General features: G+C 40.0%; 1 protein-coding gene across 8 annotated transcripts in view; it reads left to right on the top strand.

Moving 5' to 3' along the window:
* Window positions 1-4023: 4023 nt before the first annotated feature.
* tcf3b (transcription factor 3b) overlaps window positions 4024-16792 on the top strand; it is a 36230-nt gene continuing 23461 nt past the window's right edge. For 3 of the 8 annotated variants that reach the window (XM_088349214.1, XM_088349212.1, XM_088349215.1), the window contains exons 1-3: window positions 4025-4621; window positions 11256-11352; window positions 12539-12611. In XM_088349214.1, the coding sequence (XP_088205340.1) occupies window positions 11278-11352; window positions 12539-12611 (148 nt within the window). In that variant the 5' untranslated portion in view covers window positions 4025-4621; window positions 11256-11277. Of the gene's footprint in view, window positions 4622-11255; window positions 11353-12538; window positions 12612-16792 lie in introns of all 8 variants that reach the window. The other 5 variants (XM_088349216.1, XM_088349217.1, XM_088349210.1 and 2 more) reach the window with 3 other exon arrangements.

The following is a 16792-nucleotide window of genomic DNA, read 5'->3' as shown; positions in this document are numbered from 1 at the left end:
CCAGTACTCCAAACAGGGTGACACATTGTTTGAATACAAAATGTCAAAAAACAATCAAACTAACTTTTGTGTTTCTGTAGATTATTTTCATTTTTGGAATATGTTTTGTTTTAAACATAATCTGATATTTATTCTACTCAAGTGTGTATTATTTATTGCCTCTGAGAGATTCCATTTCCCCTATGTTCCGGTCCGGAGCCTTTGCTTTGAAAATGCTGGTCTACCAGTGATCCCAAGAGCCAAGAAGAAATCCACAGGTTGGAGAGTATTCTCCAGTCCGGCCCCGGTGCTGTGGAATGCTCTGCCAACTGTGGAACTGTTTAAATCCAGGCTTAAAACACTCTTCTATTCTATAGCTTATCAATGACCTATATTTCATGTTGACGACGTCTGTGTATAGCAAACATCCATTGCAACTTGGTCATTCTGGAACGGTGATGACCTCATGTGCGGTCCCTTCTCTAGGTTTCTTCATTTTCCCCATGTTGAGATTTTTGAGTTTTTCCTTGCCCTCGTGTAGGTTTTAGATCAGGGGATGGTGTCATAATAGTCTGTAGTTTGCAATAGTCTGTGCAGCCCTTTGAGACTCATTGAGATTAAGGGCTATACAAATAAACATGACTCGACTTGACATTCGCACTAAAATTCTGTTCTTTCATTGTTTTGTTTGTCATTGAAAAAAAAAAACAAGAGGTGCTCTTATTTCTTCCCACAAGCTTTTTGTTTTCCCTTTTATTTTCTGTTTTTTTGGCCCGAGGCGGCAGACAACAGCTGTCTAACCAATAATGTTCAATAAAAGCGCTTAATGTGTCTTTTCATGCACAGGGAATAGGATGTGGGTGTCTCTGCAGGTATATTCCAGCAGTTGTCAAAGCAGGAGAGGTAGAATTTCAAAAAATAAAGGGGAGAGGGGGCTGCTTTTGCATGAATTGTTATTGGATTGTTAAATGTTCCAAAATCTTCGCCTGGGATTCACTTGGCGGCTCATAGAGGAAGCAGCCAGTAAACAGGGACTCGTTGGTTTTTAGGTTCTCAGATGAGAAAAGGCACAATCCCCAGTGCAGGGGTTAACAAAGTGATACCAATGAGCCCTTGGTAGCTCTCCAGTGGCCATAAGTATGGCCAGAGGGGGGCACCTAGAATCTTTTTGTGGTACACAAAAATTAAAAGCCATAGTTTCAGGTTATTGAAGTAAGATGGTCAAGGGAAAACTGTCATAAAGACTAAAGATCTACTTGGTTTATAGTGTAATACTTGATGTAACTACTACTGTGAATGTCATGATTACCGATATGTTTCATCTGTGCCCGCTCCTTTGGCACCAACTTCCTGTCACTATTCAAACCCTTGTCTATCTGTCAGCCGTTGTCAGTCTGTCTGCGAACCTCAGTTTACTCTAGGCAAGCTTTTCGACCCTGACTCACTCCTGTTTTTGCTCCGGTCTGTTTCCCGGCTTCGACCCCTTTTTTTTATCTTTACCATGTCTGCTCTCCTCTCCTAGCTTTTGACTCGTTGCTGATCCCGACCACATTTTTGCTCTCCTGTCCCGGCTACTGACCCGTTTTTCCGTTCCCGACACCATTGCTCGGCACGGAAGTGCCACTTCCGCGTTCAGAGCGACTTGCTTCCCGCGAGCAGCGATCACCGGATTGTGGGTGTAATCCTTTCCTTTATTGCCAATAAAACTGAGAGAAACGTAACGCAAGTGGGTCCTGTCTCCGTTTTGGTCCTGACAGTTTCCTGAAGGAATGTGATGTCAGTTAGATTTGACAGCCTCCGAAAAACTGTCTTAGGTCGAAGATGGACTGTTTGGTTTGGTTCACAATAAAAACACCTTTCAGAAAGTCATCCACACAGCCCAGAAAATCATCAGCTACCCTCTGCCAGTCTGGAAGACCATAATATAGCTGACAGCCTTATATATGACTCTACTCACCTTAGCCACCACCTCTTTAAGACGCCTTGAAAGTAAGACTAACGGGCTCAGAGACAGTTTCTTCCCCTGGGCCAATACCACCCTAAACAAGAACACAAGACTGAAAAAAGGGAAAATATCTCTAACCTATGTATAGGAAATGTTATATTTGAATGAAATGTTGCTGCGAATGTCATCACAATATTTTGAAACACATTTTGTCAAGATGAATGATGTGAAGCACCTCTGCCTGCTCATTTGGCGCCAACCGCCGCGGGTTTTGATTGGCTCCCTCTCACTATTTCAACCCTATCCTGTCAATCCCTTGTTGTCAGTCCGTCTGCGAACCTCAGTTAATACTAGGCAAGCCTTTTTCGACCCTGACTCCCACCTGTTTTTTTGCTCCCGACTGTCCCCGGCTTCGACCCGTTTTTGATCCTGACCACGTCTACTCTCCTGTCCCGGCTTTTGACCTCTTTTTGTCCCCGACCACGTCTACTCTCTTTTCTTGGCTTACAACTCGCTTACGACCCCGACCACGTTTTTGCTCTCCTGTCCTGGCACTGACCGTTTTTTCCGTTCCCGACACCGCCATCGCTCACCACGGAAGATCCGAGTACGAGAGCGACTTGCCTCCCGCGTCTAGCGAACACCGGATCGTGGGCACAGCCCTGCCGCTTTCCTTTAATAAAACTTGTGAGAAACGTAACGCATATGGGTCCTGTTTCCGTTCTGGTTTTGACACATTTAAGACTTAGTCTACAAACACTACCCTGTAAATGTTGCCTATTTTATCATCTTTTTTTCATTCACCACAATATTTTATTGCATGTTTATTTTGGAGTGTGACGTCTAATCTCATTATAATGTTCACTACTTTGTAATCAATGACAGTAAAGACAATTCTATTCATGAAAAAACACAATTTTGTGTGCACACCGATAATCTTATAAGCGTTTTCTGATCATTTCAAATTGCATGTGTCGTATATTAGTTTTTGTATTTTCCTTTTCAGCTTGGTGGCCTTGGGGGTAGGGCGCCCGCCCAGAGACTGGGAGGGTGCTGGTTCAAGCCTCGGCCGAGTCATACCTAAGACTTACAACATTGGTACTCATTGCCTCCCTGCTTGGCGCTCGGCATTAGGGGTTGGAATTGGGGGGTTTGGTCACCTGATGATTCCCAACACATCAGTTGGGTTGAGCGAGGGGGCTTGACCATAGTCCGTTCCAGAACCCTGTTCGAAAAGCGATCTGGTGGCTGCAGCTTCATCGGTGTGGTGAAATTCTGTAACTCGGCCCATTTGCTACACATTTGTTTAATCTCGGACGCCCCCTAGTGTATTGGAGGTGCAATTGCACCTGAGAAAATTAAAAGGAGTAAAAAAAATGTGATGTGAAACATCCACCCCGGCGTTCGAACTCCGATTTTTGTTCGAACATCAAAGCAAGAATTTCTCGAATTTTTTGTTCGGACTCCGATTTGTTTGAACTGAGAGTCGTTCGAAAACCGAGGTTCCACTGTTTATAATTTTCATTTTGTTACACTGATCTCGCCTTGGTCATTATGTCTCTCATCTGGATCGTCTCGGTCTCTGGTAGCAAACGACAATGTCATCATAGTATGCTAATATTGCTGCTGTATTCTATATAGTCAGTCTTACTGTGAGTAGATAGGTTCCGCGTTGTGCTTGTAATGTTTAGGGGAATTGCAATCATTATCAGGGGGATCTATTGGTTGACGTTGAAAGGTATGTTTATGTCATGTTTAGATAAGTGACATATTCCGAATATTTTTTACCTGACCTTCCGTTTGAATGTAAAAGGTTACTGCAAATAAATTAATGTATTGTAAATTGTTTTTGTAAAAAGAAGAGAATGCGCACACCAACCAAAAAATTAAAATGATGTCAGCGAGCATGCTGGAGCCCCCTTCGGCCAGCCTCCCTGATACACGCACACGCAGGGAAAGTGAGCGTCAAGAAAAAGGCGGAGCCTCGCCGTGTTTCAAACCGTACATTGGTCGCCTTTTCTGCCAATCAAACCTCCGCGCTTTCCTACTGGCTGGGCTCCCTAGCATTTATCGAGCCATCTTGCCGAAGCCGCTGCTGTGTAATCGCAGGTAACTTTCTTGCTATATCCTTCCACTGCACAACCTAGTTCGCGTGGTACTCCGGTGTTTTCTAAACGGCGGCGACGGTAGACGAGATAAAGACATCCCTCCACGGACGGTTTTTGTGTTTGTTTCACGGAAACGTGTAGATTCGTCAAGAATCCGGGTGAATCGAAGCCGTCTTCGTGAAGCGTTTGAAATCGGACACCGCTGGCGTTCGGAGGGCCTCACTCCGCGCGCGGAGGGATACGTTGTTGCGTCTGACAATGTGGACGGAGGAGGCGAAGATGTCTACGAGAAGAATGAAATCGTCTCCTCACTTATAACGGGAACAAAAAAACAACAACAAGACGAGGGGATTGTGAATGGAATAGAACAGATTTCCTTCGGAAGAAGATCCGAGACACTGGAACAAACAGTCGGGACATTGAAGAGCGAGCTTTCCGGGGGACAAAGAGTGGGGGGAAAACGACGTTCCACGGCGCTCCAATGCGTCTGGTGCGCTGAGCTCGAAATTCTCCTCAACTTTTCCGCTTTTCCCCTCCTCGCCTCTTCAATTTCCTCGCTTTTGGATAAAACGACCAACACCGAGGAGAGGTAATGAAAAAACAACAACAAAACACACGCAAACGTCTTCCTTCTTGTCACCTTTCACCCCGAAAAGTTGGTCGAATTCGACGGCTTTTACACCCCCCCTCATTGACACCCGCGCCTTGTGTTTTCTTCTCGAAGTTTTTCGGTGAGGCCATTTTAAAAACATGTTTAAATGTCCGCTTTTCACGAGCTAGCTTCATGCTATTCTCTTTTTCGGCCCGTGTATATGATTCCCGAAACACTCTTAATTATCCTTGTTTTGCCCGTGTGGATTTGCTTGGTAGCATTTCGGAAAACAATGTATAAGCTTGGGTAAGCTAGCTTAACTTTACGTTTCGGGGCCTACTCCTTGAAGCCCCCCACCACCCTCCCCATAAAGTTTCCATAAGCTCCCTTTTAAACATTCCTCTATGGGAGCGAGTGGCCCACCAGCGAGACTTTTAATTTTATTGCACATTTGGCAGGAAATTCCTTTCGCTCCCACCCCCAACGTCCCCCAACAGTCTCCCTCCCTCTTCACAATGCGACTTGAACCCCAAAATGAGGGTGGAAGTTTTGGGGGTCCTTTAGTTGACGTTTGCACTTCAACAATGTTAAATTGGGTTCGCCAGGGTTGTGTTTTCTACTGTGTACATTATTTAGCTTTTCCAACACAATAAAGTCCACTTTTTTTCCAATAGTTGTACAGGACCAGGGTTGGGTAGGGTTACTTTACCTGGATTACTTTCAATTACTTTTGGATTACTCCAATACCAAATATGCTAATAAAAGAAACTGAATATGAATAAAATTACTAAATTTTGTGCAGGCTTTGGGAGTAACGGAATACATGGAACGGCAAAAATGATGTGGCAAGCTGTTTGGATTTATTTTCATTTTGTTTCTGTCGCATTTTATGTTAGTTTTGCCGGAGATCAAAGCCGGGAGAGAAAGCTTACCACGTGTTTTGATTATAATTTTATTCATATTTAGTTTATTTTGTCTTTTATTAGCATATTTGGTATTGGAGTAATCCAAAAGTAATTGAAAGTAATCAAGTTAAAGTAACCCTACCCAACCCTGTACAGGACTGTCTTAGGAAATTAGCGTGTGATAGTTATTATCCCTAATGCAATTAAGAACAAAAACAAAATGAACAAAGTCATATTCTTGATTCATTCATTACAAATCAACTGAAATATTGCAAGTTTACTTGGTTTTATATCGCTGATTATGGCTTGATTAGACGAGAAGTATACTTTTTGATGACATTTTGAGATAGGATTTCTTGACTTTTCTTTGGCTTAATAAAACTCACAGACGACTCCCCTACTTACGACCATTCGACTTACGAAAAACGGTAGATACGAACATTTTTTGGGCCGATATGGAAAAATATATCCGGACATTGCTGTAAGTTAGATTTTGTATTTGGTGCAACTTTTTCCGAGTACAGTACAGTACTATAGTTCTTCTTTACGCCGTGTGGCGCTGTGAGAGGTCACCCAGCATCCACCCGGGAGATAAAAAAAAATCTTCTTCCTATTTCGTGTGTAAACATTCTTTACTGTATCTCCAAGAACTTTGACATTTTTACCGTTTAATATCTCTTGCATCCATTCAATATGGTTGGTGTAAAGAAGAGGCGAGCCTAACTCTTTAGCTCATCTTCCAAAAGTCAGTTAAACTTAACTTTATATATCTTTTATAGAGCATATCATTTCATGAAATGTTTATTTTTTTCAATCCAAAACAATGCAGGTTACTTATACAAGCCTTAAACATACTTATACAAACCTTAAACATACAAAATATAGCACTGAAGCAACTTACCAACAAATTCAAATTACGAACGATCGTCTCGTTCGGAAGTAGGGCAGCATTTGTATCCTATCTCCAAATATTGAAATATTATTAATCCCCGGGTAGGTATTTTTACATATTTTGACTTATTAAATGGTTCAGATGCGTTAACAGCAAAAAAACATTACAGGGTACATAAAAAGCATTTATGTACGTGTATCTAAGGTCTCCTGAACCTTTCGAGTGGTTGGAAGTAAAAAAAAAAATAGAAAAAACAAATTTATTACACCGCAAAAGCGTGAACATTCCATTGTCAAAACGCCTTGAGTGTAGCTAAGTTATTTCTGACCCCATGGGTTTAAAAAGTACACCAGGAGGTTGTAAGCCATAATCAGTAATAATAAAATAATAAAAGGCCTTCAATATTTGAGTGGATTGGTAATAAATCCAGAATGTATGACATTTTTGTTTTTTGACTGCATGACAGAAAATAGAGACCTTTATCACACTACTGTAATTTTGGACAGGAGTCTATGTTTGCCTTTTAGATACTACATAACCAATATCGGGGTTTTTTTTGCAGCAAAGTGATGCATCAAATGAATATTTTGCCAACTGATTAATCAGTCTATTATTTTTTTTTCGATTAAGTGGACAAACCAATGTTAATATAAACATTTTCTATCCAAGTACTTTTTAAAAGATAACATGAACTCATTACAGTTTACCCCCAGCATACAGGATCTGTTTTGAGGTGTGGATTACAGAGTGAAATTGCCGTATAGTGGGGGATAGAAACCTAGGCAATTAGCTGCAACCCCATAAACACATTAAAATAGCAAAATGGTATGTACTAAGTACTACTTATGTGCAGGGTTGGGTAGGGTTACGTTAACTGGGTTACTTTCAATTACTTTTGGATTACTCCAATACCAAATATGCTAATAAAAGACAAAAGAAACTAAATTTGAATAAAATGATGACTCACAACACGTGGTAAGCTTTCTCTCCTGGCTTTGATCTCCGGCAAAACTAACATAAAATGCCACAGAAACAAAATGAAAGTAAATCCAAACAGCTTGCCAACATCATTTTTGCCGTTCCATGTATTCCGTTACTCCCCAAGCCTGCACAAAATTTAGTCATTTTATTCATATTTAGTTTCTTTTGTCTTTTATTAGCATATTTGGTATTGGAGTAATCCAAAAGTAATTGAAAGTAATCCAGTTAAAGTAACTTTATCCAACCCTGCTTATGTGTAGTATGTATGTGTAATTAGCATGTATTTGATAAACAAATTAAAGTAAAGGAAAAGTTAAATTTGGGTTTTCTTTAGGGTGGCGTGACTTTAGCTGGTCAAGTGGATGCAGCGGGGGGAGGAGACGGCGACAGTTGATTAAAAAAGAAACTGATATTAAATCTTAGACTTTTGGGGATTTTCATGCTTTTAGATTATTCCCCTGCTTTAATCACTTCCTTATTTGTATTTCTTTTTTTCTTTTCTTTTTTTAGCGGATTTGGTCATGAAACTTGGTGTCGCCATCTGTGTGCCTCCTTAGTATTTCTCAATAATTCCAAGCTTTGTTTCCCATGTTATCATGTTATTGGTTTTTCCTTAACATGACTTGAAAAACATAGCAATTGAGTCCTTTACAAGCAATATAACTGTTTTATATCGCATTAACTCGCAAATTCTTTACAAAGGACAAGATTCTGAACTGAATGAATAGAAAGGCATTGCTGTGATGTCGACGAATAGCAAACAGGCACTTAAGCAACTTAGAGACGCAACCCGTCATACGCACAAACACTAAGTCAAGTTTTTGCTATGTTTTTTATTTTTATGTGTTTTTTGGGCACTCAAATTTGTTGTTCATGTCGTATGGTTAGGAAAATGTCATGAGGGGCTAAATGACACATTAAAATAAATTCACCTCCAAATGAGACCCCCAAAATGGTGAATAAATAATAAATTATGGGCCCACGTGTCTGTATATTTAGAATTGCTGAGAAAATAATGAAAATAACCAACATATTTAGGCACCAAAATCAACAAAAGCATTTAAATTATCTAAAACACATAAAATTAAAATAAACTATCACAAAAACAGTGGGGGTTTTAACCGTTGAGAAACTGAAATTCCAAGGACCTTGATAAATTCTAATAAAAAATAAATTTAAACTAAGGCTTCTTTTATGTGATTCTTAGTTTTGTTGAGTGTTGTCATGAAGATAAAAATCGAGACTTTTACCGGCAATAATTGATTATTTGGCTAATGATATACGTGTTGCATTCATCGTTATGACCACAGTCAAATTTATTTATTTAACATTTACAAAATTACGTTCAGGCTTCTCTAGTGTCTTCTGGTTTAAGCCCGTGTGCCCTAGGTCGCCCACCAAATCATTCATGGTTTGTTTGACTGCTTCTTTGTTGCATTTTCTTTTGCCTCGTGTGTGTGTGTGTGTGGGTGGAGGGGTCGCTTGAGATATTGATCCATGAGTAGGCCAAGATGCCATTTTGTTAAAGTCCCCCCTCCACTCTCTTCCCAATGTCACGCAGTGCTTGGGTAACATTAGAGAGGACCTAAAAGTTGGGACGGCCACCGAGAGGCATGCTCCGGGCTTGAGGCACTTGGATCAGTGTGTCTCTGTGTGTATGTGTGCCTGATTACTTCCTTTCCATGTTTCAAGGTTAAATTAGTTCCGCCTGCCAGAGTTGGCCACACTTAGTTGTTTTCACGTACAATGAAGGGCTATAATATACAACATAATGCTTTCACGCTTGCCTGACTTGGCCACACTTATTTATTATCACGTTTGAGGGTGGGCTTTAATATACAACTAAACACTTTTATGTGTGCTTCAATTTTGATGACAATGGGGACCCCAAAATAGCACTGCTAATAAAAATGACTTATTTTAAATCAGGGTTGCACAAATGCAATTTGTCAGACCATTATTGCAATTTTGATCAGATTTTGAAGGTGGATTTTCTTTTATGTGTTAGTTGTTTTTTGTGAATACTTAATCATTGTGACATACTTTAACCTTAAGAAAACAAAAAACAGCGCCCTCTTTGGGTGAAATTTGTCAGGGTTGCTGTCTTCTGACCACATGGTGGGTGTGTGGCTTAGCATGTTGCTTGAAAACTTCGCTTAGCCTTTATTGGCGAGTGCCATTATAGCTAGCCTCTGATTGGTCGATACTGTTAAAACCTGAACCATGACGATTCTGGCTGACCAAATAACCCATCACTCAAATAACGGAGGGGAGAAATACAAACATGGAACTTTAAATCCTTGAAAAGGACCGTGTCTTGCGATTACACAATAACAAATACATTCCATTGCAATAACAATTAGATTTTAGTTAATCGCGCAGTCCTGTTTTAAATGTTATATACATCCCTAATTGTTTTATTTCCAGAATAATTTGTTTGTTATTACCTTTCTACAAAATATGCAGTAAAAGCACCACACCTGTTTGTTCCAAGCGCTCCCATTTGACCTGATATCTTTGCTCAATCACAGGCCAGCATCAGCCTTAGCCTCGGGCTGGCATCAGAATGCTAAATCTAAGAATCTGACATCAATACCCGTTGAGTTGTTTGACAATCTTCCTGCGTTGACATATGCTAACTAAGTAGTGGTGTGTTTGCATATAGTCATTAGCTGCGCCTTTCACCTCAATTTCCTTAGGCTAACAGTGGTCCCAATTATGTCTGTAATTGTAAATGTACATGTTGCCTTTCACATGAAAGGCTGCTGTATTGCTTGCTCGACTCATGTTTAAGTTGCAAAGCAGCTTAGTCGTCATTTCTATGGTAGTACTTTGTGAGTTTTCCCAAACGCAGTATTCAAAAATAATTGATGAACTCGAACTGTTGTTCTCAATTCACATGTCTACTACTGCTTATAAAAGGTAACATTAGTAAATGTTTATTACACTATTGGTCAAAGTTGTTTTAATTACTTTTTTAAATAATAATCTAAACTGCAATTCTTATCCAGAAAAAAACATTTGCCAGGTTTAAATGAATTAGTTAACTTACATGTCACTCATCAATTTTCGCCTCTATTAACAAAAGACAAAAAACAATTTTTAAGAATCAGTTTACATATAGCATGGGGACTTCTTGCCTGCCTCAGCTTGTTAATGCAATGTTGTACTGAGAAGCTGCAGCAGATCTGAATGTCTTTTTCTCACCAGTGAGTCCGTTTTATCGTGAGCTCATAGTTTTTTCTTTGCAGTTAAGGCTATTCATTTTCATTCTAATTGAAAAATAAAAGGCTAGTACATTTGAAATGAAAGAATATTGCACTCTTGCTAGGATTTTTGCTTGTTGTCTCCTGTGAATCACAATTGAGTTGCCCCTTCGACTAAGTTGTCTGTTCTACTTGTTTCCCCCTAAAGATTTGTGGGGCTTCAGCTTTTCCTTTTGGATTTTTGGGTAAATGTGTGACCGTGCAACAATTAGGCGTGCATCAAAAATTCGTCGTGCATAATTTAAATTTCTTCGTTCAAAGGGACGATAAGTGGTAATTTTGTTCCAGTGTAATGGTAACTCAAATGTTTTGTATTTGGAATTGCAGATAAAGCCGTTGTTGTTACAAAAACAAAACTAAAAAAAAAACGGTTGAGTGTGGAAATGGGTGTTTAGGAAGTCACATGTGATCTGTTTACTACATGAGATGAGAATTTAATTTTATTCATCGTGCATTGACTTCCGTTTTGTTTTGCTATGATTTTTTGAAATGGCTATATGTACTTAATTCAGCTTTTTCACCCTTGTGCTTGCGAGTGCCCTTAGTATCATTTATTAAAGTCCTTTATCTGCAAATCTCTCTCGTAGGGTTTGTTAGAGACGGAAGGTTATGACCGAGCAGCAGCAAAGAATGGCTGCAGTGGGAACTGACAAGGAACTCAGCGACCTCCTGGATTTCAGCGCGGTAAGAGAAGCGAGAGTGCAGTCGGGATGGGTGGCACAGGGGATGACAGGGAGTCACAGGTGGGAGGTGTCGGCGGAAAGATGACGGCTTGTTGCTTGATGAGATTGTAATTTTGTCCCTTTAAAAGTAGGATACAAGAAGTAGCATGCATAATTGAAATAAACATTGCAGTTGGTCTATAGAGGAATTGTTACCGTGTATCATGAATTTGTTCTATGGAAAATTTTCTATTTTTGTCGCTTCGTTTTTTTTAAATGGAGTTTTGAGAAGTAATCTACAGAGTAGATTAACCCATTATTGTTTGGAGTTTTGTTTTGAATATGAATATGAGATGATGTAATGAAAACAAACCCCGAAAAAGCAAAAAAAAGTTGGCAGGGCTCAATGACAAGCAAGCAATGAGTAACATTTTCATTCAGTCCAAAGCTATTGTAACAGTGGCCACTAATGAATACAGTTTTTCTGCTGCGGTGGTGTTAAGTCACTCATGTTGCGTTAGGAATGCTTTTTGTGCGTTTCCTTAATATTTCACATGACAGATCTTTACTCTGTTTCTAAAAGAAGAAAGCAAAATTCCTCAAAGAGAGTATCTCATTAAACGCTGCGATCCACCATTAAAATGTCCAGATAGATCACGTGCCAATTTATAATAACACACGTACAGTCTCATAAATACGACACTAATGATAGTGTAAGATGTACAAACAAGTTCCCTCCTCGTTTGTTCCTCGTGTCTTGAAGCCATCCAAGGTTTGGGCATGAAGGAAAGTGTGTGTTCAGCGTGTTTGAGATTGTTCTTACAAGACCTAACAGGATCAAAATGGTTGTTAACGCCAGCTTGCACTCTGATTTACATTTCGGACTTTGGGGAGGAGACGGGGAGGGGGTTGCCACATACATGAGGTAATTCAACCACAGAGTCAGGCCAAATGGAGGTCTCTGTAACAACAACAGTGCTTGTGAATTCCCTTCTGGAAACTGAAACTGGGATTTCGAAGTTTCCCGCAAGCTAGCTGTGTTTTTCTAGCGTTTCTTTTTTCAGCTTTCATCTTATCCAAAATGTTTTGACGCTTTCAACATTTGGCAAGTGATTTATGTCGTTCATTAGTGGAAATAGGATGTGTGAAGTGTGCCTGCCTTTGCTCTTGTAAGTGATGCTATGTTTCCTCTTTTGTTGTCTCCGCAGATGTTTGCGCCTCCCGTAGCAAACGGCAAGAACAGAACAATGACCCTCGCCAGCAGCCAGTTCAGCGGCTCAGGTGAGTTTTAATGCACTGTGCTGAAAACACACTTGATCTCATGTCACTTTCACACCGTTTTCGCTTCAAGTAATTTAATTTGTTGCCTTGGCTGTTTGCTTTCTATCTTATCAATGTAACTGGAGTTCCACCTGAGCCTATATCGCAACACTTACAGTGCTTTGAGTATTTAAAGTGGTCAATTTTACCTGAATCTATACATATATCTTATATCGTTGGACAACTGATGCTTGCTGTATAGTATTATGTACGGTTTAGGAAACCATTGTGGTAAAAATGTTTTCATCTGAGTAAGACAATTCTGGAAGATAGATGATTCTTTTTTGTGGATTGTTAAGATTAGACAAATACATTTTCCAATATTTAAGAGACGTTTAAGTAGTCACAAATAAATTGATTCCGTTTTGAGACATTGCTCTGTCTTCCACTCAATAGGCTTTTGAGTACTTGTAGCAGTAAAACGATGTGGCAGAATACCATATTTAAATGAGAGCTGGGATTACACAATGGGATTGTTTATACAAGCTTTTATTTCGTTGCATCATTTTTTTGTATTTAACTTTGTTTTAAACCCGCTACAGGCTGTTTTCAATTCAATAAAAAACACTGGGGCATTATGTACAGTTCTCACAATTTCGATCGACATTTGGTAAAAAGATTCAAAAGAAAAAATATTGAATTATTTGCAGAATTGTTTTTAAGAAAGAGTGCCCCATTAGAAGGGTAAGATATTTCATATAAGTAAAAAAAAAGTAAGCGCAAATCTCAACAGTTTTTATCCAATCATTGCCTCAGTCCGCCGAGAAGTGTTTATTGGTCCGAACAGAGTACCTACCCTTGAACAGGAAGTATGTTCGGCCTCGTAAAAGTGGGAGAGGTCCATGCACTGGGGACACAGACTCAGGAGGTTGACCCTGTAAACAGCTGTAAAAATGTCCCCAAAATTTGTCCTGGAGAGAACCAAATTTGATACCCAGTCTAAATATATTTGTGAAGGCATGATCTCTGGGTGTTATTGTGGAACATTGTACATTTCACTAACCTTGAAGTGAATGGAATTTGTGAGAGCATTTACTATTTACATCTTTACTCTATAATGTAAAAAGGAATTATGGTCAAACATCTGTGCTATTATTTTGGGACAGTCTTTGTTCATTTTGCATTTTTAACGTGTAAATGAGCTGCTAGTTAACCTTTATGAGGACTTTTAGTGAGCTTCTTTTTCACTCTCTTGCTGAGTGTTATTACTTAGTCATGTTTCTTTGGCTCTTCTGTCACCCTGCCAACCTGCTGTGTGAAATCCAGTCACACTCCCCAGCGTTCCCAAGGGTGAGAACGTGGCCAAGGAGGAACAAAGGGGGGTAAGGGGCTTATAGACTTGAAACGACACCCCCCACCACAGCCACCCTTACGTGCAAAACACTCTTCCCCCACTTCGGTGCAGGGCTTTACCCCCACTGATCTGCAGGAAATGGCTCAAGTCAGAGACAATATGCCTCAGCCCAACTCGCCGACACTTAAAGTGGCCCAGCATGCAGTGAGCGGTCCGAGTGGCAAGTGGGTGCTTGTTGAATAGAGGGATCAGTTTGAGTAAGGCAGGATTCTGTTTGTTTCTATTATAGCAGGCAATTACTAAGAAGTGAGGAGTTAATTCCTCCACCCCTCCTCCTTGTCCACACTTCCCAAAGTGTGGCCCTCTGTCAATGACACCCATTTTAATGCGATACACTGCAAGCTGTCACCTTTGGAGATCCGGAGCACAATGGTGTTAAAATGTTTATCCATGCGAATTCCATTTCTAGTAATTATTCGGAGGCTTTCTACATACTGTCAAAAGTAACGGAATGTTATTGGTGGAGTGTGTCGTCTGAGGTGTGCTTAAGAAACCCGACAGTTAAATATTTTCTCTATTAAGTATATGTTAACAATGCCCAACTGAGTTACAAAAGCCCTATGCATTATATTCCTTACGCCTATCTGCTTTCATCTTTTAGCAAAGCTGTTCAGGGTGGAAGACATTAGGTAGTAGGAATGGGGGGGGTGTTAGTCCAGCATGGAAATGGTGAAAATAAGAAAAGGCCTTATTCAATTAGTCCAAATTCCAGCTCATACCCCAAGAAAGATGAAAAAAGTTTATTTGAGTGCATTTAAAAAAATCAGTGTACTTGCATATGCCTAGGCCTCGATGGTGACATAAGCCGAAAGTCGGCCGAAAGGAGTGGAAAAAGTTTTAAGTTTCACACAGCTCCTTGAACAAGCTGATAATTAGGGATGGTACAAAAATCTTAAACTGGATCATTGAAATGCCATCATAACAAATATATAGTTGTGCACGCAGATTTGTAGAGAATTGCAATGTTGTTGTTTTTTAACAATCGCCTGATCTTCATGTTTTGCAATGACAACATACTGGCATGCATGTTGTGTCCATTTTCTATAGCCATATATGCATGCAAAATATGAATATGCTCTCAATAATGTTTTCATTTAAATAAAAACCTCATTGTTACTACTTTCAAATGTAAATATTTTTCCATATAGGAGACTTTAGAATTCCTCAATTCTACTCCTGCGTTTTTTTATCTTTGTAGTAGAGGACACTTGTGCAGTGCCTTCTCACTTGCTAAAGTAGTCTCTTTTTAACCAGGTTCTTTTTGTAGTGTTGTCGTAGTATTTTCTGACCTCCCCCGGGATCCCCCAGCATATCTACAAAACTCAATTCCAATGAAGTTGGGAAAGTGTGTTAATTGCAAATAAAAATTGATCCAAGTAAATTGCAAATTCTTTTCAACCCATATTTCAATGAATGCACAGCAAAGACAACATATTTATTGTCTTCACTCATAAACTTTATTGTTTTGGGAGAAAATCATCAACTCTGTAATTTGATGACAGCAACACGTGCCAAAATAGTTGGGACAGGTGTCAATAACTACTCAGAAAGTGGATGAATGGAAATCAACCAACTATTTGCAGGTGAACAGATGAATTAGCAACAGGTGAGAGTTGTTACTGGGTATAAAAAAGGGAGACCCGAACAAGCTAAGTCATTCACATGCAAGGATGGGGCGAGGTTCACCTCTTTGTGAACAACTGCGTGAGCAAATTGTTGAACAGTTTAAAAACAACATTCCTCAAAGTACAATTGCAAGGAATTTAGGGATATCATCATCTACAGTCCATAATATTGTGAAAAGGTTCAGGGAATCTGGAGAAATCACTGTGCGTAAACGGCATGGCCGTAAACCATTATTGAATGCCCGTGACCTCCGAGCCCTCAAGCGGTACTGCATTAAGAACCGACATCAATGTGTAAAGGACATCACCACATGGGCTCAGGAACACTTTGGAAAACCACTGTCAGTCAATACAGTTCGACGCTATATCCGTAAGTGTGGGTTAAAACTTTATGTTGCAAAGCGTAAGCCATTCATCAACAACATCCAGAAACGCCGCAGGGTTCTCTGGGCCCGAGCCCATTTAAAATGGACTGATACAAAGTGGAAAAGTGTTCTGTGGTCTGATGAGTCAGTTTTCCAAATTGTGTTTGGAAATTGTGGACGTCGTGTCCTCTGGTCCAAAGAAGAACAGAACCACCCAGACTGTTATGCACGCAAAGTGCAAAAGCCAGCATCTGTGATGGTATGGGGGTGCATGAGTGGCCAAGGAATGGGTAACCTGCACATCTGTGAAGGCACCATTAATGCAGAAAAGTACATTCAGGTTTTGGAACAAAGTATGTTGCCATCCAAACAGAATCTTTACCATGGGCGCCCTTGCTTCTTCCAGCAGGATAATGCCAAGCCACACACTGCACGTCTCACGACAGCGTGGCTTCGTAGTAAGAGGGTGCGGGTGCTTGACTGGCCTGCCTGCAGTCCTGACCTGTCTCCCATTGAAAATGTGTGGCGCATTATAAAGCGCAGAATAAGACAAAGGAGACCCCGGACTGTTGAACAGCTGAAGCTGTACATAAAGCAAGAATGGGAAAGGATTCCACTATCAACGATTCAACAACTAGTCTCCTCACTTCCTAAACGTTTATTGAGTGTTATTAAAAGGAAAGGTGATGTAACACAATGGTGAAGAAGCCCCTTTCCCAACTACTTTGGCACTTGTTGCAATTATAAAATTCTAAGTTTATCATTATTTGCTTATGGAAATAAAGTTTATGAGTTTGA

The sequence above is a fragment of the Urocampus carinirostris genome, chromosome 12 (assembly GCF_059441175.1).
Source record: "Urocampus carinirostris isolate Australia breed hairy pipefish chromosome 12, RoL_Ucar_1.0, whole genome shotgun sequence".
NCBI lineage: Eukaryota > Metazoa > Chordata > Actinopteri > Syngnathiformes > Syngnathidae > Urocampus > Urocampus carinirostris.
Note: the sequence above shows the minus strand (reverse complement) of the source record. Positions and strands in the feature narration are given on the sequence as shown.